Source organism: Carya illinoinensis, chromosome 12 (genome assembly GCF_018687715.1).
Source record: "Carya illinoinensis cultivar Pawnee chromosome 12, C.illinoinensisPawnee_v1, whole genome shotgun sequence".
NCBI lineage: Eukaryota > Viridiplantae > Streptophyta > Magnoliopsida > Fagales > Juglandaceae > Carya > Carya illinoinensis.
The window spans coordinates 21,071,160-21,097,748 of NC_056763.1; the positions used below are offsets into that span (position 1 = coordinate 21,071,160).

Sequence of the window (26,589 nt, forward strand, 5' to 3'; positions counted from 1 at the left end):
TTCTCGCTGCTGCTGCTGCTGCTGCTTCTTTACTTCACCCTTCGAGCTTTTCTGGGTTTCATTTGTCTACTTTCAATTCCGATTGTCAGGGTTTCCTTTTTTGTTCGGCACTCGTTGAAGACTTTGAATTCGTGGAATAGCCTGCAGTAAGGAATGGACGGCGAGGTGTTGACGGAGCAGGAGACTGCACTCTATGACCGCCAAATTAGGGTTTGGGGTGTTGATACACAAAGAAGGTACTTATATATGTGTGTGTGTGTGTGTGTGTGTGTGTTATTTATCCTTTTTTTTTTTTTCCTTATTCAATGATATTAAATATTACAGTGTGTGGTTTGCTTTTCTTATCAATAATTTGTTAATTTTCGTGTTGGAATATTTAATTTGAAGTTTCTATTTTTTCTTTTTAATTTTCTTGTCCTAGACTGAGCAAAGCTCATATATTGGTATGTGGAATGAAAGGGACTGTTGCTGAGGTAAATCTGAGTTTATTTAACAATTTTCATGGAACCGTCTTCGATGAAGCTGGCTTATTTCTCTCTGAATAATTTTAGTGTCAATTCGATATTTTTATGGGTAGTTTTGCAAGAACATTGTTCTAGCTGGAGTTAGTAGTTTGACATTGGTGGATGATCGCGTAGCGACTGAAGAAGCTATCTCTGCGAACTTTTTGATACCTCCTGATGAGAATGCGTATGGTGGAAAGACACTTGCCGAGCTTTGTTGTGATTCTTTGAAAGACTTCAACCCGATGGTTCGTGTTTCAGTAGAAAAAGGTTAATTCCTTTTTGCTTTTGCATCCTTTTAATATTTTTCGGTTCTCGTTCAACTTGCTAGTGTTCTAGTTGAAGATTCTTATCATGTGTATAATATTTGTACAAAAATTTCCATGGTAATAAATTTAACTCTGACAGCATCAACTTGATTTAACTAATGATCTACATTTATTGGTACTTGTACAAAAGATTATCTACATTTATTGGTGCAAGTAAATGTGAAAAATATATTATTAAAACTCAATTTCCAAACTTGCAGGTGACGTTTCGAGCTTTGGTGGAGATTTCTTTGATAAATATGATGTCGTAGTTGCCAGTTGTTGCTCCCTTGCGACCAAAGTACTCTATAAACACAATTGCTTTAATATGTATTCATTGCTTCTGTATAAGTTTCTTTGACATGTTCCAAAACTCTCGGCTGCAGAAATCAATCAATGAGAAATGCCGGAAGTTATCAAAGCATATAGCATTCTATACGGTTGATTGTAGAGACTCTTGTGGTGAAATATTTGTCGACCTGCAACACCATAGATATTCAAAGGTGATCATCTTACTCCATCTAAATCTTCACATTTCTCTGTTGCTAGGATTCGTTTGTTTGTTTTTTCCTCTGTGTTATCATTGTGTTATTTTCGCTTCACTTGTTCTGTCGCTATTTGACTTCAAACTTGGCAATACCAAATTTTGTTTCACTGTGGGTGCTGCTTTGTTGGCGTAATTTTCTTGCTTTATGTACAGGGCTGTTTTATTTGTTTTATTAACCGTTGATTTGGATGAAAAATGACAATAGCATTACTGCTACTGTTTACTTATTTGAAAAAAAGGCATTAGTGCATGCCATTTCTGCTGCATCAAACTATTTAAACATTTACTTCTTTTTATACAGTGTACTTATTATATCTCTGGTGGATATGTCACTGTGAGCTTGTTACTTTAGATTGGTATTAAAGCCCTTGGAGTTAACTGAAAATGGAACCTGACTCTCTGTACTAATATCAAGAGTCTCCACTGAATTGCTATGGCCCTGGAATGGTTAATAGCTCATATGATGGTGCTAAAATGTTTCTGCTTGGCCCATGCTTCGACCAGTATTTTGAATGCTTTAGCTTTTCAGCGTCTTTACCATTTATTTATTTTATTTTTATAGATTCTATGCTCAGTGACAGAAGCAGTACTTATTTTAATGCTTTTGTTATAATTTCTTGGCAGAAAAAACTTGATGAGAACATCGAATGCCAACTTCAGTATCCAAGTATTGAGGTATGGCTTTATGGTTCTTTCTATTGATGTTGTTTAATTACTCTATCTACATACCCTCCTCATACTACATCCCATTTTTCCAATGAGCTTTTATTTACCCATTCATTTAGTATGGAGGTGGAGAGCGGAGATTTATTGTAAAATTTGAATCTAACCCTAACATTCCCACTTGAGTGCCATGCGATCACCACTCTACACCAACAGCTGTGATTTCTTTAAGCTCCATAGAAGTATCCTAACATATGAACGTACCAGGAATAAGGACTCAGGGCCCCTATATGAAGTTGAAACAGAATAAGTTTATTGAATAAGATGTATCAGTGTATAGCACTTTTGTCTGACTACAGGTAATGTGTGCTTCAGAGAAACTTTCTGATGATAATGCATCATACTTCCATTGCAGGAAGCGATTTCAGTACCTTGGCGGGCACTTCCAAGGAAAGTGACAAAGCTATACTTTGCCATGAGAGGTCTGGTAAATTATATAATTGTAGCTTCTAAGTTAAATATAATGAAAAAAATTTACGTTGCTTATCATCCTCATTTTGTTTTCACTTGTGCATTTGAGATTGGCCTTAATTGGTACAAATTGTCTAAATCCATAGAATAATAATGACTAAATTATCCTCACTCTTGTTCCAGTGATGGAAAGGTTTGAAGAGGTTGAGAAGCGTAATCCAGGGGATGTTTCAAGTGCAGATCTTCCTGGTATCCTGAAGCTGAAAAAGGAACTTTGTGAGGCAAATGTATTATACGTGAAATTTGTTCTTTATTTATTTTTAATCACATTTTTCATCTTTGTTCCTTTTTTTTTTTTTTAAATCACATTTTTCATCTTCTCACCCTTGCTTACATAATACTGTGGCAGTCGCTGAATGAATCTCATGTTCCTGACAAACTCCTTGAAAGATTGGTAATGTGTACTAGAGAATTCCCTCCAGTTTGTGCCATCATTGGAGGAATCCTTGGACAGGTGCCATATCAAGTTATTTTGTTACCAGTGTGTTTTCATAATGTTTAACACATTGTTTTGACATTTTTCATCATGATATTCATAGGAGGTTATCAAAGCGATCTCAGGCAAAGGGGAACCCCTAAAAAATTTCTTCTTCTTCGATGCTATGGATGGGAAAGGCATAATAGAGGATATTTCAAGCCCCGACAGTGGAAGTTGATCTACCTTTCTGAGGGAAGCTTTTGAAAGAGAGGTATTACTAGAACTAGAAGCATTTGTGATAGCTTCTTTGTAGTTAATCAGAGAATTTCGATCACAGATTTACACAGATTTATCCAAGAAACTGACCCCTTCTGGAGGATATATTGTTGTTGTTCCTAATCTTTGAAGCTTAGATTGCACCAGATTGTAGGACATACTGATATTTCTGCAATTCTTGCACAGACTTTTTAAGTTATGACACTTGATGGCTGACACTTTCATGTTCTTAATGTGCACATTTAAGTTGTATATGTGTTTTAGGAGCTGGAAAATCGATCTATGGTGCATGCTGGTAGTCCTGTGAAAAGTTTGAGAGGCCATTCTGTGTGTTTTTTTTTTTAAAGAGCCATAAGACTTATTTGTTGAATTTTGAATTCTGGTATAAACTTTTTGGGTTAAGGAAAAACACACCGTGAATAATAAGTCTGCCATAAAGTCACCGTTAATTTGCTCAAATTGTCCTGCTTGAATGGAATAAGACCTTGTGAATAATATTTGGATTTTTCTTTCTTAACTGATGCCCTACTTGAATATATTACATACTTGTAATTCGACTATTTTCGTATGTACAAAGAGAAAACCTTTTAAGCTTCTAAATTTTATAAATTATAAAATTTTATTTTCAAGTCTGCGTGTAAAGCATACAATAAGGATGGTGCCACTAAGGCACTTCACTTAGCCCCCTTAAGTGTATCCTTAGTATATTTTGATTTTTGTTTTAAAAAAATAAAATAAAATACACAAATATGCTAGTAGTAACTTATTTAAACATTTTAAAATACAAAATACGCTAACGGTAACTTGAGCAGTACACTTGAGCGGATTAACTTGTATTTTCCTTTGTCTAAATACTTACTAGGTATGAACTACACATCGAGATGAGAACAAAATAACTCTTATGAACTAGAAATGGAAGATGTGGTTTTGCAATATATGTGATAATTTATACTTATACGAAGACTCTCCCAAATTTATTAGTTGGAATTTTAAGAACCTAAAATGAGAGAGATAAATATAGAAAGTGGTTCTACAGCCAGCATTTAAAATTTGTCAAAGTGAATTCCTCTAAAACAATTAAATGCTAAACAAATATTGTAAATCTTATATCATGTATTTATCTCTTTATTTTAAAATTTAAAATTCACAAAAAAAAAAAAATGTTGAGGGATAAGTAGAAGGAGTCCCTACTTCCGAAAAAGAGGGGACAAAAAGCTTGAAAGGAGGGGACAAAGTTTTTATTTTTATTTTTATTTTTAAAAAGAAGAGGAAAGGTGAAAAACATATCACCTAGGCTATTAATACCAATGAAAAGGAACTAAAAAACTAAAAGCAAAGGGAATTCTCGGATCCGAGGAACAAAAAGGGAGAGAGCATTTAAGATTGCCTGGTCATGCTCTTATATATTTTTTTAATTTTTTAATAATTTTTTTCTTATTAAATGTGTAGTATATGAATTATGAATAGAAGAATCTAATTAATTTAAGAAAAATAAAAAAAATATGATCTATAATGTGTGAAGATGATAAGTAACAAAATTATTTTATGTAAATTCAAACCTCCTGATTGAGGGGTCTAAATTCCTTGAATTACTAGGAAAACAGAAAAAATTTCAAAAATATGAAAAACTAGAACGTGGGTGGTTCTTATCCCGCTATAATCTGATCTCATATTCAAATCAAAACCAGCTAACCTCTTTCCTTCTCGATTCAATTCAAAAAGCCATCTTTTACGTGAGATATCGATACAAAAGCAAGGATAGAATGAATGCAAATGGAATATCAACGGACCCCACCATGAATGACTACTCTTCTCATATAGTAGATCAGAAAGAAGGCGATGGAGATAATATTAAACTGCACCAGAAGTTCGAGGTTTTGGAGCAAGAATGGGAATCCTACGTCCAGTCTATCCCCAGAACAGTACGTAGGTATTCAACAGATAATTCGGCAGCCATGGCTAAAGCTGTTGATCAACTGCTTGACAGCTCCCCAAGCAACTTCATATCTTCGCTTCAGCAAAAATGGTCTCCTCCGAAAGGAGGGAACTGGAAGATAAGGACAAATGATTTGGCAGCAGAAGAGATGCTTAGAGAGCGCAGATTGGTGATCGAGAGCGGAAGGTTGAAAGGGCGGCGTCTTTTTCAGGCAGTGGAGGATGAAACTGAGATGGTTTTGCGAGGGCGTTCATCGGATGATGATCATGAGAAGGTATATAACAAGTACGGTAGGATTAATGGTATTAATTTGGTTCAAGAGATCAGTACTACTGAAGTAAGATCGGTGCCTTTTTATGATTCTGATCATGAACCTGAATCTGGTGTGAGCAATGAACTGCCTGGAGGTTGTTTTCATTGCAGTTCATCATCATCATCATCTCCTTCTCATCAAAATGTGGAAATACAAGCAGTGGAGGAGGAAAAGAAAGTGCAGGCAACTAGTGTGGAAAGGAGGAGAGTTGCTTATAATGGCAGAAATGGCAATATTATTAATAATGGGAGAAGATGGATGGTTTTCATGGGTTGGTTTGCTTTTGCTTCGATTATATATGCAGTTTTCATTGCCCCAATGAGGATCTTTGGTGGATATGGAGATGAACATCATGAGATGCTTCTTGTTCCAACATGAAATGATCAATCTCTCTCTCTCTCTCTGATCTCTCTCACATTGTAATTTCTGTGAATTTGATCATTTTTAGATTGTGAGTGATGCTAGAGGAGTTCTACTTTTGATCTTCAATCTTTATCTATGGATGCGGATGAATTGGATTTCGCTTTAAATTTACATTCATTATTTGGAAATTGTTCTTCAAAATTCAGTTGTACTTGGGAGCTTCAAGAAACCATGAAAAATCCAGCACATGAGATTCATGTTTCTCCCTTCTTACAGTCGAAAAATAGTGATATGTATATGACACTTATGAACAGCCCATGAACAGTAATATAATCTTTACCCTTTTTTCACACAACGTGCACCTATGATCTATCCATGCATCAATCATTTTTTGAAACAAAATGATTTCGAATAATAACTCTTGATTTTATTTCAATTTTCAACATCAAGCATGCAAAACAAACTGATCACAATAAGAATCCTCTATCGAAGTTTTAAATTTTGAATTTTTTAGAATCATATTCACCCCTTGTTCGGATAAATGTACCAGGCCGAGTCCACTATAAAGCTTCATCAGGAAGAAAGTGGGAAAATATAACTTAGACAAAGTAAGATTTGAAAGAGAAAGACAAGTCACATATGTAAAGGGTGAGGTGATTTAAAATTGCTTTTTCTCACCTCTCACAAATGTCTCAATAAAAGGAGATTTTATTGGATAAAAATGACCAGCTTCAATCACGATGAGAGAATCCAATAATGTTATTATTTTCTTTAAGATTTATTGTATAGTGAGTTATGAGAGATCATGAGAGACTGAAAATATTTTCATTATAGTAGATTTGTCATTCAAACGATCCGTAGACGTAGGCCTTATGCAAATTTACGTGTCTTTTTCTTTATTTATATTTCTTGAATTTTTTTTTTTTATTTATTGCTATGGATGTACGTACTAATATTATACTGATATCCCGAACCGCCATTATGGAATTCCGACCTAGGATGCGAGGCTCGAACCAACATCTTAGGCTAGATATATTCCTTCTCCCATTTTGACTTGTCCGATTTTATGCCATTAGACCCCTAGACACAAATCATACCCATCCTTCTTCCATCCACACATGCACTCCAGTTAGTATAGAGATTGAAGTCAATTGTTTGTGACATCCCAAGGGAAACATGACCTGCATGGCATTGTTAATATGACCAACATTAATATATCTATTACAACAACCATACGAAAGAAAAATGATAGGTTGAGTGACTGTACGTAGCATTAACAATGTTACATTTTATGTATTATAACTAGAATTTCTCATTAAGAAAATGTAGAATCTCTCGTATGAAAAGCATTAACACATAAATGCGAATCAATATTACTTTCTCATCAAACACTATTCTCATCCACTTTTAGCCATTAACTTAAAAAAATAAGTGATTATGAAATGCTAACTTTATCTAAAATTCTGTAACCTCTAATTATAGCGGTTGGTTGATGTATCTTAATTTTAAATATGTTATATTTAAATAATTGATATATAAAATCATTTAAGCCAGATTAATCAGTTGTAATAAGTAATGTTACATACAGTCATAGAATGTGTAAATATAGTATAGTCATTTTAAAAAAAAGTAAGGTCTACTATTAAAATATTAAATTTTTTTATGTAAATTCTGTATTTATTTATTTTTTGAAGTTATTGTACGGCGTTTGTTCATTCATGACTGTAATTATCATTTTTCATTACGAAATATTTATGATTATATTTATGTCGCAAATTTAATACAGAAATAATATAATTATAAAGAGATTCTATAAAAGTAAATATATAAATTAATATGAATTTATATAATTCGTTAAATTTATTTTTTAATAAAAATAATTTTATAGTCTAATATACAGTTACATCAAACTATAAAATTTGTTAATTATTTTTTATATATGTTAGTATTTCTCAATTTAACAACTTGTAGACAGAGCTATTGGTAGGCTGCTCTAAGTGGCGTCGTTTCTTCTTCTTCCTGAATTTCTCTGGGTTTCCCCTTTCCAGCTTTCGACTATAAGATCTATACTTTCAAGTTCTAGTCTTGACAGAGGCACGAACACGAAAAGTAAAACTGGGTGCTAAAACCATAGGATCATATGGTTCCAAAGCTTCCTACTAACCTTCCCTGTCAGCTAGGCCTTAAATTCATGAAGGCAGCATGCGATTCTGGTGATTTGCCACGCGCGCGCAACCTGTTCGATAAAATTGGCGAACCAGACCTACGCACGTGGACCGTCTTAATCTCAGCTTACACTAGACATGGACTTCCTAAGGATTCTATAAAGATTTACTCTTTATTGAGAGTACGGGAAATCAATCCCGATAAGCTACTACTTCTGTCGGTCGCAAAGGCATGTTCCACTTTGAGGGACACTATAAAAGCCAAAGAGGTTTACGAGGATGCAATTCGATTCGGGTTTCATTCAGATACTTTATTGGGTAATGCGTTCATTGATATGTTTGCTAAATGCAAGTGTGTTGAAGATGCGAGACGGGTTTTTGATGATATGCCAGTGAAAGATGTGGTTTCTTGGACCTCTTTGACGTCTTGTTACGTTACTTGTTGTCTACCTCGACGAGGTTTGGACGAATTTCGCGAGATGGTGTTAAATAGGGTGAGACCGAATGCGGTGACAGTTTCTTCTATTCTGCCAGCGTGCTCTGAACTCAGAACTTTGAAATTGGGAAGAGAGATTCATGGGTTTGTAGTGAAGCATGGAATGGAAGAGAATTTATTTGTTTGTAGTGCGCTTGTTAGCATGTATGCTAATTGTCTAAGCATGAGGCAAGCCCAATTGGTATTTGATAACATGTCTCAACGAGATATTGTGTTGTGGAATGTAATCTTAACAGCATACTTCTCAAATAAAGAATGTGAGAAGGGTCTTGATTTATTTTATAAGATGAGATACGATGGTGTCCAATTGAATGATGCTTCATGGAATGCTGTTATTGGTGGATGCACACAAAATGGGAGAACTGAACTGGCGCTGGAGATGCTTGGACAGATGCAAAATTCTGGTTTCAGACCTAATCAGATAACTATTACCAGTGTCTTACCAGCTTGCACAGGTTTTGAAAGGTTGGGGACTGGCAAAGAGATTCATGGCTATATCTTTAGGAATTGGTTTATTGAGGACTTAACGACCACAACAGCTGTGGTTTTCATGTATGCTAAATGTGGTGATTTGGAACTCTCACGAAAGGTCTTCAGTCTGATGCCAAAAAAGGATACTGTTGCTTGGAACACAATCATCATTGCAAACTCTATGCATGGGAAAGGAGAAGAAGCCTTGTTGCTTTTTCAGAAAATGTTGGACTCAGGACAAAAGCCCAATTCTGTTACTTTTACTGGTGTTTTGTCTGGTTGTAGTCATTCACTACTTGTTGACGAAGGCCTCTTATTTTTTAATTCAATTAGGGATTACTCAATAGAACCTGATGCAGATCACTACTCCTGCATAGTTGATATACTTAGCCGAGCTGGTCGCCTAGAAGAAGCATATGATTTTATACAGAAAATGCCTTTAGAACCAACTGCTGGTGCTTGGGGAGCATTGCTTGGTGCATGTAAAGTACATAAGAACATGGAGTTAGCAAAAATTGCTGCAAACCGGCTTTTTGAGATTGAACCTAATAACCCTGGAAACTATGTACTATTATCAAATACTTTTGCCTCTGCCAAACTATGGGACGAAGCCTCAGAAATTAGAAACTTGATGAGAGACAGAGGAATTACAAAAGAACCAGGCTATAGTTGGGTCTAGGTGAGAAATAGTGTCTAATGTGTAATTGTTATTGATAAGAAAAATGAACAGTCTGCAAGTGATAACATCTATAAATCTTTGGACGATTTATATGAAAAAAGGAGATTGTCTTGGTATGTAATTCCCAACACTGAAATCTGTTATGCAAGATATGGATCTAAAAGACACAGGATATTCTTTGCATATGTGGCGAGAAGCTTCATGCTGCTTTTGGAATGCTTAATTTGATTGGGATATCATCAATTTGAGTCATTAAGAATTTGAGGATATGTGGGAACTGTAATAATGCCATTAAATTTATGACCAAGATTGTTTTCTGCAAATCAATGTCAAAGATCAATGGGGAATGGCCATTTCAGGTATGCGAATTGTTCATCACATGTTTTAGTAAATTTCCAACTCCACCTAGTGGGAGATATGCTATCCGGGAGGGGCACATGTGGCAGAGGATTGAAGCGGTTTCTAGTTAAAGAGATAATTGTGGAGAGCATGAGGAACAGCCCATCTTGATATGAATATGCTTGATTTCAAAGTTACTGATGAAGTGTCGATTAATAATTAGAAGCTGAATAAGATTTTGGGATGATTTCGTGTGTGAGTAATGGATGAGAGAATGAAAATAGTTATCTTTTAACTTTGCTGTACTTGCTTATTAGTAGAATCATTAGCCTAAACTTTCACAGCAGCGACACGGCTTGGCTTCCAAGGTGATTGGGTGAGAGCTGGTTGTCTAATGTACTGTCAACTGCCGCGCAAATCTTGAAGCTCTGAGGCATACATTTGAAATGAGAGGCTTTCTAACCAGGATTCCATTTCCAAGTTGACTAGACTTTAAAGCTCTAATGGCAGCAGCAGCAATTGGGTTTTATGATGTAAATCACGAATTTTCTTTTATATAAGTGGCTATGATGTTCTGAACAGCTAAACAGCTATGAATGTACTTGACTACTAAACAGCTATGATGTTCTGGGTGCCATCGTTTGTATTACCTCAATGTAATTGAATATACTGCAACAATGCAGAAATGTAGTGTGAATTCATTATTAGCTGAGAAAATGAACTGCAGTAATTATTTTCATATTACCGATTTTCTTGATCAATTGAGGTTTGAAGGTTCTTTCTCTCTCGTTATGACTGAGTTTTTTGTCTGCCTATATTCATTGTGCTTTTAATAATGTGTTAAAGTAACTTTTCATTCAATTGCATCAATGGAAAAAGATCTCCAAAATCTGCTAGTAATTTTGTCCCCTTTACTAAGCTTATGTTCTGTTTCTCTAGGGAGGATTTGATTCAGTGATGTTAACCTGAAAATTCAAGTTAAAATTCTACTCTTATGAAAACTTGCCTTTTTGACTCTTTGATGGAGCATTCGGATTTAGTTCAACTTGGTTTTTGAGATGAAGTGTAGCTGTGTAGGTTTCCGATCCAGGATTCTCCACAATGAAGCTTGCAACCCGAGAGAGGATGGTACAGTTTGCTAGTAATTTGTTCAACTTGCTGCATCAACAAATGGTTTGATAAACACAAGTACATTAAAATGAGGACAGCTTTTTAGGTAAAGCCCCTCAAGCTAGGGCTGTTCAACCGGGTTGGATTTTATCCGGTTTTACCGGATTCCGGTTCCGGGTTTCGGCCCGGATTGAATTCGGCCCAAAATCCGGATTGCAAAACCCGGACCTATGCGGTCCGGGTAGGGATTTAAAATCCGGGTACTGGATTAAAAACCCGGTACCCGGTTTCTTTATTTTTCTTTTCTCCCCCGACTAAATATCCTCTCTCTCTCTCTCTCTCTCTCTCTCTCTCTCATATAAGGTTCTGAAACAAACCCTAGCCGCCGCTTATCTTTGCCTCATTCTCTCTCGCCTTCATCAGCCGCTGGGCAGCTCGAGCACCAGGGGGCCAATTTCCCCAGAATAGTCGATGGAAGGTTACCCACTGGCAGATACCCACCTCTGTTTCGTGCATTTTGGTATGTGTAAATAGTTTTGCATTTAGGGTTTTTGCATTTAATTTCAATGGGTTTTGTTTACTTTTTGTTTGTCGTTCATTTTCTTGATGTTTATGCTTTCAAATATGCAAGCTTTTGATGGCTTTGTACGTATTTTGGTTCTCGTGGATATTGGGCTTTTAGAATAGAGAAGTTGTTTTCTAAACTATTGGAACCTGTCGGAAAGGGTTTTTATGGGTGTTTTGTTTTGTTTTGGTTTTTCTTTTTCCAGATTTGCAAAGGATCCCAAATCAGTGGATACTGGTAGCTATCGGGGAGATCTAACAAAACCCCTTGATGTTTCAGATTTGCAAAGGGTTAGTACATATACTTCAATTGATGTTTCGTTCATCTTTTTGGGCCTAGATTTCTTGAGAAACAAAACTCCTTGCAGGTTGACTAGCAACTGATTTTTCTGATAAATGTCCAAAGGTACGCCGTTGTTGCTGTTGTACAAAAACCTGTTGTAACCCTTGTTATCTAAGTTACTAGCATATTTCTAGCATTTCCATTCAAGAGCATTGTTCTGTTCTTCAAATTTATTGTAAATGGATTTGTTGTGGAGACATCAGCTTCTTTTGAGATTGTTGGAATAGTTTTGATAAATAGCATATGTCTCAGATCACATTATCGGGAGTGGTTTGTTCTCAAAACCAAAACAAAACTTCACCAGGAACTCAAAAGCCAGAACAATGGTGTGTTTATTCTTTGTTTTAGTTATTTTAATTTGGTGTTCTGATTGGATTTGCTGTGTTAGAACTTTGGTTGGTATGGATCTATGGGTCTTTGACTAGCCTTCTTTCTTTGTTCATTTTTTTTAAGTTTCTGATTAGGAAGTTTGGGTTGGATCTGGTTGCTTTGATGATTAGATTTTTGGATTTTCTTCCTTTAATTATCTGTGGGTATGTATGAAACATAAACGATTTTGTGTTTTCTTTTTTTTTTTTGTTTTGGGGTCAGTTAGTGTTCTCCAAATGGCAAATGGAAGATTCAACATTAGCTGAGTTGATACTTTGACTATGAAGATTCAACTGGAGCAGTGAAGGAGATATGGCAGAGTATTGCAGAAACTCCACTGATTGGACTGAAGATGATCAATCTATGACAATGGCTTGTTGTTTTGTATTTTATAATGTAATTAAATACCAAATGATGTAATGAAGTGGGTGGAATTATGTATTGCATGCATTTTATATTATAAATATTGAATTACTATTTTTTAGATGCATTTAGTTAAAAAGATAATTAGTTTTATATAAAAAAATGTTTTTCAAAATTTATTCTTGAAAAAAATTGTAATAGAATATAGGCTTTTAGATAAACATAAAAAAAAAGGAAAAAAAAGAAAAATATTTTCAGCAATATGTTTTTCTGGGAAAAAAAGTAATAATATAGCCTCTGTTTAAAAAAAAAAAAAAAAAAAGGGTACAATCCGAAACCTGGAACTCCGGATTGTTAAAATCCGGATCCATCCGGGTTTCGGCTCGGGTCAAAACCCATGTATATCCGGTCTGGAACCCAATCCGGATTTGAAATCCAGGTTCCGGACCGGGTATACCCGGATACCCAATCCGAAATCCGGATGAACAGCCCTACCTCAAGCACCTAGTGAACGTAATTGATGTTGGCTATGGTAGGAATGCTTTTTTTATGCTATTGATTTATCATAGCCATGTTTATTTTAATTTCCTTTTAGTAATTAGTTATTGCAGTTACTATGAATAAATACTTAGTGCTATAAATATGTTTGATAGAGAAAGGCTTGGTGATGTGACTATTGTTGCTAAAAATTCTTAGTTTGATAGTTTATTGTTGTTGGTTAAGAGTGAAGGCCAAAAGTTGGGAATAGGGTGTTATGAAAGTGCTAAAACCAAAATTATTTTAGCATCTGACGAGTTATGGAAGAATAGAAGTGAATCAACTACTCTTAAGTCACGAGTAACCCAGAGAATTTGTGCTAGATAGTCATCAAGTTTGAATCGAAATGCAATTATTTTGAAAAAAAGTGCTAGATGTTGAGTCCAAGATTTCAAGCATCATATAATTATATATTTATATATGCATTTTGATGATAACAAATAAGTTCATGCATAAATGAGTCTCAAGTTCAAGTTATACACGAGCACATCAATATATCAAACATGAGTAAGAAATGGAACAAGCTTACAAATAAAATTCTTAGAGTAAAGTTTATACACCTCTTTCAAAATTCAAAATAGGATTAAGGCTAAAAAAGAATATTTTATCATAAAGCATCAAGTTGCATTTTCTACACGTGCATGATATATTTGAAAATTAAAAGTTTGAAATTTGAATTTTTGAAAGATGATTGATTGTCATCTTACAAGTGCATGAAATGATTAAAAGTTTGATTTTTGAAAATTTGAAAGATGATTAATTATCATCTCTCACATGTACATGATAAGTTTGAAAATTTTGAAAAGTGAGTAATACTCTTTTTGACATATGCAAAATATAGATGTTTTTGTTTGAAAATTTTGAAAAGTGATTGATGCTCTTCTTGACATATACAAAATGTAGTTTCTTTTATTTGAAAATTTTGAAAAGTGATTCATACTCTTTTTGACATATACAAAAGGTAGTTGTTTTTTTTTTTTTAAATTTGAAAAATGATTGATTCTCTTTTTGACATATACAAAAAGTAAAAGATTTGGTTTAAAAATTTTGAAAAATGAATAATTTTGTTTTTGACAATTGCAAAAATGAGAAACTTTTATTTGAAATCTTTGAAAAATGAGTGATGCTCCTTTTTAACATTTGAATATTTTGAGATTTGAAAAGGAAGTCTAATTTGTTTATAAATAGCTCACTTGAAATCTTCAAAATAACAATTCTACACATCAACCACAAGTTTTATGATATTCATTCATAAAAAACTTTCAATCTCCATTCTTTAAATATTGAGCCTTAACTCTTATTTATTTTAAAAGAGATATAGTTTGCATAGTATTATTTTTATTTCACTCATTGAGGAGTGTGTTCTGATAACCTACCCATTATCAGCTCTTGTATCAATAAAATGATGTATATAACTCTTGTGCTTGTAGTAGGAGTTCTGCATAATGAATAGTTAAATCACCACGTATAAGGTGATTGTAAGTGTAGAAGGTATTCTACACTGATTCTTTGAAGCAGTATTGCTCAAATGTGTATTAGGTTTTTATCTCCACCTGAAAGAGGTTGAATAGTGAATTTAAAAATTCTCAAGAGGTAGCTTAAAGTGAGGACGTAGGCAATGAGGCTAAACCTCTTTGAAATACTGAGTTTGTTTCTCTTTTATTTTTACTCTTTATATTTACTGGTGATTCGTATTTTATTCACATTTTATGTTATATATTTGGTTTACAATTGTTAATTTTATGAAACAACCAATTCACCACCCTATTATGTTAGTTATCTAGGTAATAATTGGTATCAGAGTAAATGACTTTTTTGTAAGATTAAACTATCTTTTAAGTTAAAAATCTTATAGCTAACATTTCAGCTATTTTTGGTAAAGGTCAATTCAGTGGTCAGCCTTCACTATTTTGTGGAGACAATTACACATTCTAAAAAATTAGAACGAAATTATTCATTCAAATTCAAGATCGAGAAATTTAAAAAATTTTTGTAAATAGATCTTATATCTCAACAAAATTTATTGGAGTAAAGGTCGCAAAAGAAGAAAAGTTGAATCATGAAGACAAGAGATCTTTTAACATTGATGTGATGGCTACAAATTTCTTATATTGTGCAATGAGAATGAGTTCAATAGAATAATGAAAGGCAATTCGGTAAAGGAAATTTGAGATAAGTTGGAAGTAACTTATGAATAAATTTCGCAAGTCAATGAATCAAGAATTTGCATTCTTGTTCGTGAATATAAAATGTTTAGAATGAATGATGATAAATCTATTTATATTATGTACACTTGTTTTACTAATATTATAAATAGTTTAACAGCTCTTGGTAAGATTTATTTCAACTTGGAGATAGCAAGAAAAATTCTCAATTTAGCCAAAATGTTAGGAATCAAAAGTGATAGTGATTGGTGAATCTACAGACCTTACGAAACTCAAGATAAATGAAATCATCAGGTCATTTATGATCCATGAGTACATATCGAAAAAAAGGAGAAGAAGAATGAAAATTAAATAAGAGTTTGGCACTAAGTCGTTCCTTATGAAATTGAAAGTGATGAACATGAAAAAATTGAAGATAAAGATGAAAAAGTTGCAATGTTAACAAGGAAATTTAAGAGATTCTTAAAGAGAAATAAATTTCCTTCAAAGAAATCTTTCAAAAAGTTTTCTAAGAAATATACAAGTAAAAATGATTCTCTAACTTGTTACAAATATAATAAACTTGGACATATCAATGTGGATTGTCGTCTACTAAAGAAATATCAAAATAAAGGTAAGAAAGCAATAAAAGTTATAAGGAATGATAACTCAAGTAGTTTTGATAGCGAAACAAGTAATAAAGAAACAACAAATCTTTGTCTAATAGTTAAAGATGATCTTGAGGTAAAAAATCTTAACAATAGTTGTTACCTCAGGGTCATCTTTAGACATAAGACAAAGATTAGCCGATTATTCATTACTTGCTTCGCTATTGAGCTACTTAAATCATCATCCTATGTAGTTTTCATTTCTTTCTTGCCCTTATTTTGATATTTTTTTTAGTAGAAAACAATCCGTCTTGATCCTAGCTTATTGTATTTATAACAAGTTAAAGAGCCATTTTTACATATATATTTCTTGAAAAACTTTTTAAAAGATTTCCTTGAATGAATTTTATTTTTCTTTAAGAATCTCTTAAATTTCCTTGTTAATATTGTAATTTCTTCATTTTTGTCTTTAGTTTCCTCATTTTCATAACTTTCACTTTCATGAAGAACGACTTTAAGTACCAAACTCTTCTTTAATTTTTTTTATTCTTCTCCTCTTTTCAATATGTACTCGTGGGTGATAAGTGACCCGATGAGTTTATTTATCTCGAGTTTCATAAGGTCTCTAACTTCAAAATTATTGTCACTTTTGATTCCCAATATTTTGGCAGAAAGCTGAAAATATTTTTACTATATCCAAGTTGGAATAAACCTTATCGAGAGCTGTCAAGATATTTATAATGTTAGCAAAACGAGTATATATAGTAGAAATAGATTCATCATTATTTATTTTAAATATTTCATATTCATAAGTAAAAATAAAAAAATTTTGATTATTTGACTTGCGAAATTCTTTTATAAGTTATTTACAACTTATCCTAAATTTCCTTTGCTGACTTGTAAGTCATTATTCTATTGAATTCATTCCCATCAAGAGCATAATATAAAAAGTTTATAGATGTTGAATTCAATGTTAGAAATATCTCCTTTTCACGATCCAAATCCTCTTATCCTTTTTTGACATTTATTCTATCAACAATTTTTGTTGGGATATAAGGTCTATTTATAACATATTTCCAAATTTTTTGATCTTGAGCCTAAAGAAATATTTTCATTCTAACTTTCTAAAATGTGTAATTATCTCCACAAAATAGTAAAGGCAGACCACTGGATTGACTTTCACCAAAGGTAGTGAACTGTTAATTATAAGATATTTAACTCAAAAGATAGTTAATCTTACAAAAGAGCTCATTTCTTTGATTCCAATTGTTATCCTGATGACTAACACAATGGGGGATGAATTGGGTTGCTTTAAAAAAAATTAACGATTATAAACCAAATACACAATATAAAATGTGAATAAAATAAGAAGCAGTAGTAAATATAAAGAGTAAGAATACGAGAGAAATAAATTCAGTATTTTAACGAGATTCATCCCTACTGCCTATGTCATTGTTTCAAGCTATTCCTTAAAGATTTTCAAATCCATTATTCAACCCCCTTCAGGTGGAGATAAAAACATATTATATATTTGAGTAGTACCGCTTTAAAGAATACATGTAGATTACCTTCTACACTTACAATCTTTTTACACGTGGTGATTCAACTATTCCTTGTATAGAACTCATACTATATGCACAAGGGTTATACACACAATTTTACTGATACAAGAGCTGATAGTGAGTAGGTTATCAGAAAATATTCTTCAATGAATTAAATGAAAATAGTATAGTGCAAATTATATCTCTCTTAAAATGATAAGTGTTAAGGCTTGATGTTTAGAGAACAGAAATTTAAAACTTTTGATGAATGAATATTTTAAAGCTTGTAGTTGATGTGTAGTGTTATTATTTTGAAGACATCAAATGAGCTATTTATAGACATATGAGATTTTGTTTTTAAATTCTAAAATATTTAAATGTCAAAAAGGAGCATAACTCATTTATCAAAGATTTCAAATAAAAGTTTCTCCTCTTTGTAATTGTCAAAGACAACATAATTAACTTTTTCCAATTTTTCAAATCAAATTTTATACTTTTTGTATATATAAAAAAGAGTATCAATCACTTTTCAAAATTTTCAAACAAAAACAATTACCTTTTACATATGTCAAAAAGAGTATCAATCAATTTTCAAAATTTTCAAACTTATCATACACATGTGAGAGATGAAAATCAATCATCTTTGAAATTTTTAAAACTCAAATTTTTAATCATATAATGCAAATATGAAAAATGACAAATAATCATCTTTAAAAAACTCAAATTCCAAGTTTTGAATTTTCAAATATATCATGTATATGTGGAAAATGTAACTTTATACTTTATGAGAAAATATTATTTTTTAACCTTAATCTTATTTCGAATTTTGAAAGAGATATACAAAATTTATTTTAAGAGTTTTATTTGTAAGCTTGTTTCCTTCCTTCCTTATACTTGATACTTTGATGTGTTTAGCTCCATTATGTATATAACTTGAGCTTGAGACTCATTTATATTTGAACTTGTTTGTTATCATAAAAAACCATATCAAGATATATAATTATATGATGCTTAAAATCTTGGGTTCAATAATTCCACATCAATACACAATTTATAAGTTTGCTTTTATAAGATCAGACATATTTCTTTGAGTCCCAACTAATTTTAAGTCATTTGGGATTAAAACTTTATATTTAGTTTTGAATTGGAACATACAAACAACTTAAAAAATTAAGCTTGAATGTGAAAAAAGGGATCAGTGAAATATTAGGTGAGAATGGTGATAGTTGGAAATGATTATTGAAGCTAATTATTAAAGCTGTGATATTTTATTTAGCTAGAAAATGTAATGGGTTGTTTGGATTGGCTTAAAAAATTTCTAATAGCTTTTTAGATTTTCTTTGTTGTAAAATCAAAAAATAATTAAGATATATATTTTTATTAAAGTTCATTTTCTAAGGCTCCATTTTCACTAAATATTAAAAAGATTATTTAAAAATATCATCAAAAGAAAAAAGAGGAAAAAAAGAACAAACAAACAAAACAATTGAGATTAGTATTCTAGAAGCGTGTGAGGGCGTGTGGCTGTAACACATAGTGAAATCAAGATTGAGTTAAGTAATATTGCTCATTTCGAGGGGGGATATCCTCCAAAAAACGTAAAGAGAAATTGAGAGAAAGTTAAGGAAATTATATTCAAATAACCATTCTGATGATTTCTTACACAACCTGAAGATACTAGTAGCTAAGGAATTCACTCCGCAGCATTCCCAGATATTCATCCAATGAGATGACAACATCTCATAATAGAAAAAAAGGTAAAATAGTAATAAGGTTTTATCTAAGATTCTAATGACTTAGTAAGGCCTTACAACTAAAGAAAGGGAAAAGAAATAGATAACTAGGTTAAAGCCGACCAACGTAACTCTAGGCCTTCATCACTGCAAACACCAAGGAATTCAATAAGCCCATGCCTTAGGTTGATCTCCCACAAAGCTCATTAGGTAGTTCTCTAGACATTTGTTAACAGCTTCACTCTAACCATCCGTGTGTGGGTGTTAGGAGGTGCTGAATGCTAATTAAATGCCCTACACATTGAAGAGTTCTTGCCAAAACAAACTGGTAAAGACACTTCCCCTATCTGAAACAATTGAGTGAGGCATGCCATGTAACTTTAGGATATTTTTGACAAAAAGCTAGACCACTATCTTGGCATAAAATGGTGAGCTAAAGGAGTGAAGTGAGCATGTTTAGTGAGGTGGTCCACCACCACCCACACACTATTGAACCCTTGAGAATTGGGCAGCCCTTCCATGAAGTCCATGGTAATGTGTATCCATGGCTGTGAGGGAATTGGAAGGGGTTGCAGCAACCCACTTGGCTTAGATTGATCTACCTTTACCCCTTGGCATACCTAACATTCCCTGATATGCTTATTTAAATTTGAACTCAGTCTAGGCCAATAAAACTCCCTCTTAATTCTGTGTAAGGTTTTGTCATAACTAGAGTGTCCACCTAGTGGTGCACTGAGTGTCTATAAAACCTTTTGTTTAGACCCCCCATGATCAGCAATTAGCAACCTTTGTTCATTGTAAATCAACCCCCCTCTGATTGTGAATTTCAGTGGGAGCTTCCCTTCTTCAAACTTTGAGAAAAGACTAATTGCATAAGGGTTCTTGTTGTACCCTATCTTGACTTCTTCCCACCATTCAGTAGTGACCATCAACAAAACTGAGATGCTCATTTCTAGATCTTGCTTAGTGCATTCATTCCTCCTAGATAAAGCAGATGCCACTCTATTGTCCACCCCTTCTTGTATTCTACGTTGATGTCATATTCTAACAATTTGGAAATCCATTTTTGCTGAGTAGGGGTTCTCACCTTCTGCTAAAAAAAGTATTTCAAATTTTGGTAATTAGTTCTTACCGTGAAAACCTACCATGTCAGATAAGGTCTTTGTTTCTTAATTGCAGCCGCTAGGCCAACACCATGCCCTTAATGGCTTGACTAAAATAAGCAACGGGTCTATTTTTATGCATTAATACTACCCCTATGTCCTACCTTGAGGTATCACACTCTATAATAGAAGGAAGTGTGAAATTTGGCAGGGCTAAAACAAGAGGATTTGTAACTAACTTCTCAAAAGCCTCCCTGGCCTCTTGTGTCTATACAAACTGATTTTTTTTAACAGTCCAGTTTAGGGCCCATCAATGCTCACATACCCCTTGATGAATTTCTTGTAATAGCTTGTCAAGTTTAGGAAACCTCTTAGGGCTTTGAGGGACTTTAGAAAAGGCCACTCATCCATAGCCTTAACGTTCTCAAGGTCTACCCTTATACCCTATATAGAAATTAAATGACCCAGATAGGCCACTTCAATGCATGCAAAACTGTGATTGGATGGCTTGGCCAATAATTGATGCCCCTTAGCGTTTTCAAAGTCCATCTAAGATGTTGTAAATGGTCTTCAACAAGTTTACTATACACCAAGATATTGTAAAATAATACCAAAACAAACCTCCTCAAATAAAGCTTGAATATGTCGTTCATAAAGTTCTAAAAAGTTGAGGGAGCATTAGCTAGTCCAAAGGGCATACCTAAAAACTCATAATGGACCTCATATATCTTGAATGTAGTTCCAAGAATGTCCTCCTTTCTTACCCTAATCTGGTGGTATCCTGAGCAAAGTTCCAGTTTAGAGAAGATCTTGGCCCCACTTAACTCATCCAACAACTCCTTAACCATGGGTATGGGGTATTTATCTTTTACATTGGTCTTATGCTCTATAGTCAACACACATCTACCATGAGCCATCGATATTCTTTACTAAAAGTACTAGGGAAGAATAGGGGCTTTAATTGGGCTGAATCACCTAAGTCTTTAATAGTTAATGCACTATTTTCTCTATCTCCTCTTTTTGAAAATGCGGGTACCTATAGGACCTTACAAACACTGGTGGAGTATTAGGCATAAGGTTGATTGAATGATTATGTCTCCTGTGGGGTGGTAACCCTTAAGGTTCCCCAAAAATATTTGAAAATTGGTCTAGCAGTTCCTTGATAAAATCTAGAACCTTGCTTGATTTCTTCTTTTATTAATTGCAACCACAACCGCTTCTTCTCTAACTTATTGTACTTTGTGAAGGCCTCCCTCTTCAATACTGATAGAGGGGTTTAACCCCTTAAGTTGCACTTTGTATCATTCTGCTAGAAGCCCATAGTCAAATCTTTAAAATTCCACAGTATAGGCCCAAATTCCCTTAACCACTATACCCCAAGCACTATTTACAACCTGTCAGGATCAGCACATGCATCTTGGTTACAAATTTAGTCCCTTGCAGTTTAAATTTCAACGTAGGGCATCTTTTCTCACTATAAATTCCATCTCTATTAGCTACTTGAACCTTCACCATTTTTTTCACCTAGATTGGAATTTTTTCCTTTTTAATTACAGATGGGTCTGAGAAATTATGAGCGCTTCCTGAATCGATAGGCACCGCCACATTCTGAACTCTCACCTGCTCCATAATCCTTATAGTTTTAGGATTTTGTGATCCCACTAAAGCGTGAAAAGAGATCTCAGGTTGCTGGGTTTTGGGTTGAATTTCCAGAACTTCTTCCTTCCCCATCTCCCTTTTTGGGTTATTCTCTTCCCTCACCCTTTTCCTTTATCTCCTTAATCAAGAACAGTTTGGGATTTGGGCATTTGTGTCTTGGATTCTATTTGGAATTACCATAGTAATAGACACTTTATTCCTCATCTCCTTTATCCGATTTTGGTTAGTTTTTTGAACTGGAACCAAGGTTTTAGAAGGTCATTTTGGGGTTGTTACATGATTACTACTTGAATACTTCACAGTTCTTGACTCAAGAAGGGGTAATAGTCCCTTATAGCTCTTCCTGGTCACTCAAAGGTGCTCTTGTTAAATCTTAACTAGCCCATAGGCTATGAGTAAGGTGTCTAGTTTAAACATTCTCACTGGCAGCCTTATATCATCCTTTGAGGCTGCGTTTAGATGTTGAGTTGAGTTGAGTTTTTTTTATTTTTTATTTTATGAATAATAGTGAGTTGAGATGGTTGAGTGAGTTTTGTGGAGTCCACTTGACATGAGTTTAAGTGTATTTGGATATTAAAATGAATTTAGATATATTTATAGGAAGTTGTAAAATAAATGAGTTTCATCATGAAATTCAATTATTCATCTGACATACAAAAAATGAACTGCTGGTGTCAAATCCTTAAAGGGCAATTTTTTTTCCCAAGCTGCACTTGTAGCCATCCACCTAAAGTTAAATAAGGGAAAAATAGACAAAACATGACTTTTCTTTTTCCACCCTTCGGTTTGCAGGCATAATGATGTCACTATAAAAAAGCTGTCATTGGTCAGGACCCGTAACATTTATGTACAATATAGACCACTGAACTTATTTATGATGTAGTCCAAGTTGGTGTTTGGATGATAGAAGATGCTTAAAAGTGAATTGCACTCAATGCAGTTAAGGAATCAAACGAGGCCTAAGACCTTTAAAAAGTGTTGAGCTTATAGGGCTCAGACAAACCCTAAGTCTATTCGAGATAGCATCAAATCTTGACTTATAATCTTCCACTATCCCCACCTGTTTTAGCCTTGTTAAGGCCTCTATCAGGTCGTCATATGAGCTAGGCCCAAACCTGGTTAGGAGGGCTTGCGTAAACCCTTCCCAATCAGTCAAGTTTCTAGACTCCTTTAAGTCTTGGAACCAAATCAACGCCTGACCTTTCATATGAAATGAGGCCAATAGCAATTTGTGATGGGGGTAGGATATTATAAAATGTAAGGAAGTGGTTAGCCTTATAAAGCCAACCAATGTGATTTTCCCCACCAAAGCTTGGAAAATCTATGCGAACTGACCTTGGTCTTGAATCTCCTGCAGGTTCCCGTGCTCCTTCTCGCTGAAAATTATAAGGTGGAGTTTCCCCATCCGATGACTGGAGACTTTTGCTTCTGCAACTTAGAAGTCAGAGTTGCCATCTGCTGCAACATGGCATTTGATTGATGCTTCAAGGCTAGGATCTCAGTTTCTACTATTTCGAATTGCGAATCAGTGGACCTTGTAAGGTTCACCAGCCCTTCCCGTAATTGACTCATGCGGGGTGCCCTCCACCATCTTCATAGTATGAGATCGAAATCTTTAATATCAGAATATAACACACAGTGAAATCAAGTTTAAGTTAAGTAATTTTGCCCACTTCGAGGAGGGGATATCCTCCAGAAAAAGTAGAGAGAAATTGAGAGAAGTTTAAAAAACTTGTATTCAAATAATCATTTTGATGATTTCTTAGACAACTTGAGGATAATAGTAGCTAAAGAATTCACCCTGCGACATTCTTAGAGATCCACCCAATGAGATTACAGTATCTCATAACAGAAAAGGGGTAAAATGGTAATAAGATTTTACTATTTACTGCAAATAACTCGGCTAAAGCCCACCAACGTAACTCCAGGCCTTCTTTACTGCAAATACCATCTCAGCCTTCCATACCCTGGCCCACGTCAAGCCCGTTAGCCCCTTTTGCCCATTATGCCCTTCATACGTGTGACAGTGGCGAACACCAATCCCTAACGCTTGGATAACGAGAGACGGAGGTGTGGACGGACCGGAGTAATGAGAGACGCAAAAATCCATTGCACGAAAAATACAGCACTGCTGTGCTCAACTTCTTGCTCTCTCTTTCTCTCGTATTTCAGAAGAATCGAGATTTAAAGAAACATCATCTAGTGAAATCCAGCGTATGTTGATCCATTTTTTATCTTCTATCTCTTCCTCTTCTGTTCTTCTCTGAACCTTTATTTTGTTTGCTGGAAAGCATTCTCTGGACCTTGCATTATTGACCTCATATAGTTCTCTCTCTTTCTCTATGCTTTTTAATTTGTTCATACTGAAGTGAACATATTGAGTGTTGTATATATAATAGGACCAGGTAAAAATCTCTACTGTGTAAACTACGTTTGATTCTTTAGCCATGGCAACCCTACTGAATTCAGTGTCCCCAGTTGGTAACCCGTCACCAGAAGCTATAAGAAGGGGTAGTTATGGGTTTTTCTCACACATCCCAAATCTCCATACTTTTTCACTTAACAAGGGATTTTCAAAAGTTTTGGCATCCACCCAGATCACCATTTCTCCAAAAGACACTGTTTTCACTCTCCCCAACTGGAGGTATGGGAAGAGCGACTCAAGAAGTAGGGAACTTAGACTCAATGACGCGTTTCTTCATTTAGAGTATATGGTAAGGAAGGGCCAAAAGCCTGATGTAGCTCAAGCAACTCAGCTCTTGTATGATCTGTGCAAAGCAAACAAGATGAGAAAAGCGGTTGGAGTAATGGAGATGATCATTGGTTCTGGCATTATACCTGATGCAGCTTCATTCACGTACTTGATCAACTATTTGTGTAAAAGAGGGAATGTTGGGTATGCAATGCAATTGGTTGAAAAAATGGAGGAACATGGCTTCCCAACCAATACTGTTACCTACAATTCGCTTGTTAGAGGACTTTGTATGCATGGAAACTTGAACCAGAGCTTGCTGCTTTTGGATCGATTGATGCAGAAAGGGCTGATCCCAAATGCATTCACATACTCCTTCTTGCTTGAAGCTGCTTATAAGGAAAAAGGAGTGAATGAAGCCATGAAACTATTGGATGATGTAATTGCAAAGGGTGGGAAGCCTAATTTGGTTTGTTACAACATATTGTTAACTGGATTGTGCAGGGAAGGAAGGATTGAAGAGGCGATCTGTTACTTCAGGGATTTCCCTTTAAAGGGGTTCAATCCAAATGTTGTGAGTTATAACATTTTGTTGAGGAGTCTGTGCCATGAGGGGCGGTGGGAAGAAGCCAAAGAGCTTCTGGCTGAGATGGTTGGTGAGGAGCGCTCGCCATCAATCGTGACTTATAACATATTGATTGGTTCGCTTGCTCTGCATGGCAGAATTAAACATGCTCTTGAGGTTTTGGATGAGATGATGAAGGGACCGTTCAGGCCTACAGCAGCTACTTACACCCCGATAATTGCTCGTCTCTGCACAGAGGGGAAGGTAGATCTTGTGGTTAAGTATTTAGACCAAATGATGCATCATCAAATTAATCCTAATGAAGGAACCTACAATGCCATTGCTCTGCTCTGTGGTGTGGGGATGGTGCAAGAGGCATTCTCTATAATTCAAAGCTTGGGTAATAAGCATGATGCCTCCCTGCATGACTACTACAGAAGTGTGATTACAAGCTTGTGTAGGAAAGGGAACACTTATCCAGCATTTCAGCTTTTATATGAGATGACAAAGCTTGGATTTAAGCCAGATTCTTATACCTATTCCTCTTTAATCAGAGGATTGTGTACAGAGGGAATGCTAGATCAGGCCATGGAGATATTCTGGGTAATGGAAGAAAATAACTGTAGACCTGATACTGACAATTTCAATGCACTTATACTTGGGTTTTGCAAATCAAAAAGAACAGATTTGTCTTTGGAGATTTTTGAGATTATGATTGGGAAAGGGTATATGCCCAATGAAACAACTTATACCATTCTTGTGGAAGGGATCGCGCACGAAAAAGAAACAGAGCTGGCAGCTGACGTTTTGAAAGAGCTGCAACTTAGACAGGTGGTGAGTCAGAGTACAGTGGAAAGACTTGTTATGCAGTATGACCTCGAGGGTTTGCTAATATAGATAACCTGAGGATACCAGGAGTATAGAATGAAGCAAACAGGATCATGGGTCGTGTAGGATAATGATTCTATTATTTGGTTGGGAGCTGTAGATTGCACAATGAAACAAAGCCACTTTTGAAAGATTGATATTGTATTTCAAATGTTTAGAAGTAATTGAGTTCACGCCTAGGACCTCAGCTTTGCGGTAACGAGGGTTTTGCTTCAAGGTTTTTACTTTGTTTGTTAGTACTTTTACGCTCATTCAACACCATAATTTTAGTCTAACAGCTGATATGGTATTGATGGGTCAACTTAATCTTTGGAGCTCCTTTGTAATTGTAACTGCTTAACCTTTCTATCTGTTATTTCATA

General features: G+C 34.6%; 2 protein-coding genes and 1 pseudogene across 2 annotated transcripts; all 3 read left to right on the forward strand.

The window, feature by feature from the left end:
- On the forward strand, window positions 1-3,474 carry LOC122290368 (SUMO-activating enzyme subunit 1B-1-like). The gene is made up of 10 exons (XM_043098012.1): window positions 1-236; window positions 422-473; window positions 578-773; window positions 1,033-1,112; window positions 1,198-1,314; window positions 1,983-2,033; window positions 2,437-2,503; window positions 2,676-2,779; window positions 2,902-3,006; window positions 3,092-3,474. Exons 1-10 carry the CDS (start codon window positions 154-156, stop codon window positions 3,206-3,208), a joined length of 972 nt encoding a protein of 323 aa, XP_042953946.1. The 5' UTR covers window positions 1-153; the 3' UTR covers window positions 3,209-3,474.
- A 4,368-nt stretch (window positions 3,475-7,842) lies between these two features.
- Window positions 7,843-10,769, forward strand: LOC122288967 (annotated as a pseudogene).
- Window positions 10,770-24,112: 13,343 nt separating this feature from the next.
- LOC122290145 (pentatricopeptide repeat-containing protein At1g79080, chloroplastic) lies at window positions 24,113-26,589 on the forward strand. The gene has a single exon (XM_043097706.1). It carries the CDS (start codon window positions 24,530-24,532, stop codon window positions 26,234-26,236), a length of 1,707 nt encoding a protein of 568 aa, XP_042953640.1. The 5' UTR covers window positions 24,113-24,529; the 3' UTR covers window positions 26,237-26,589.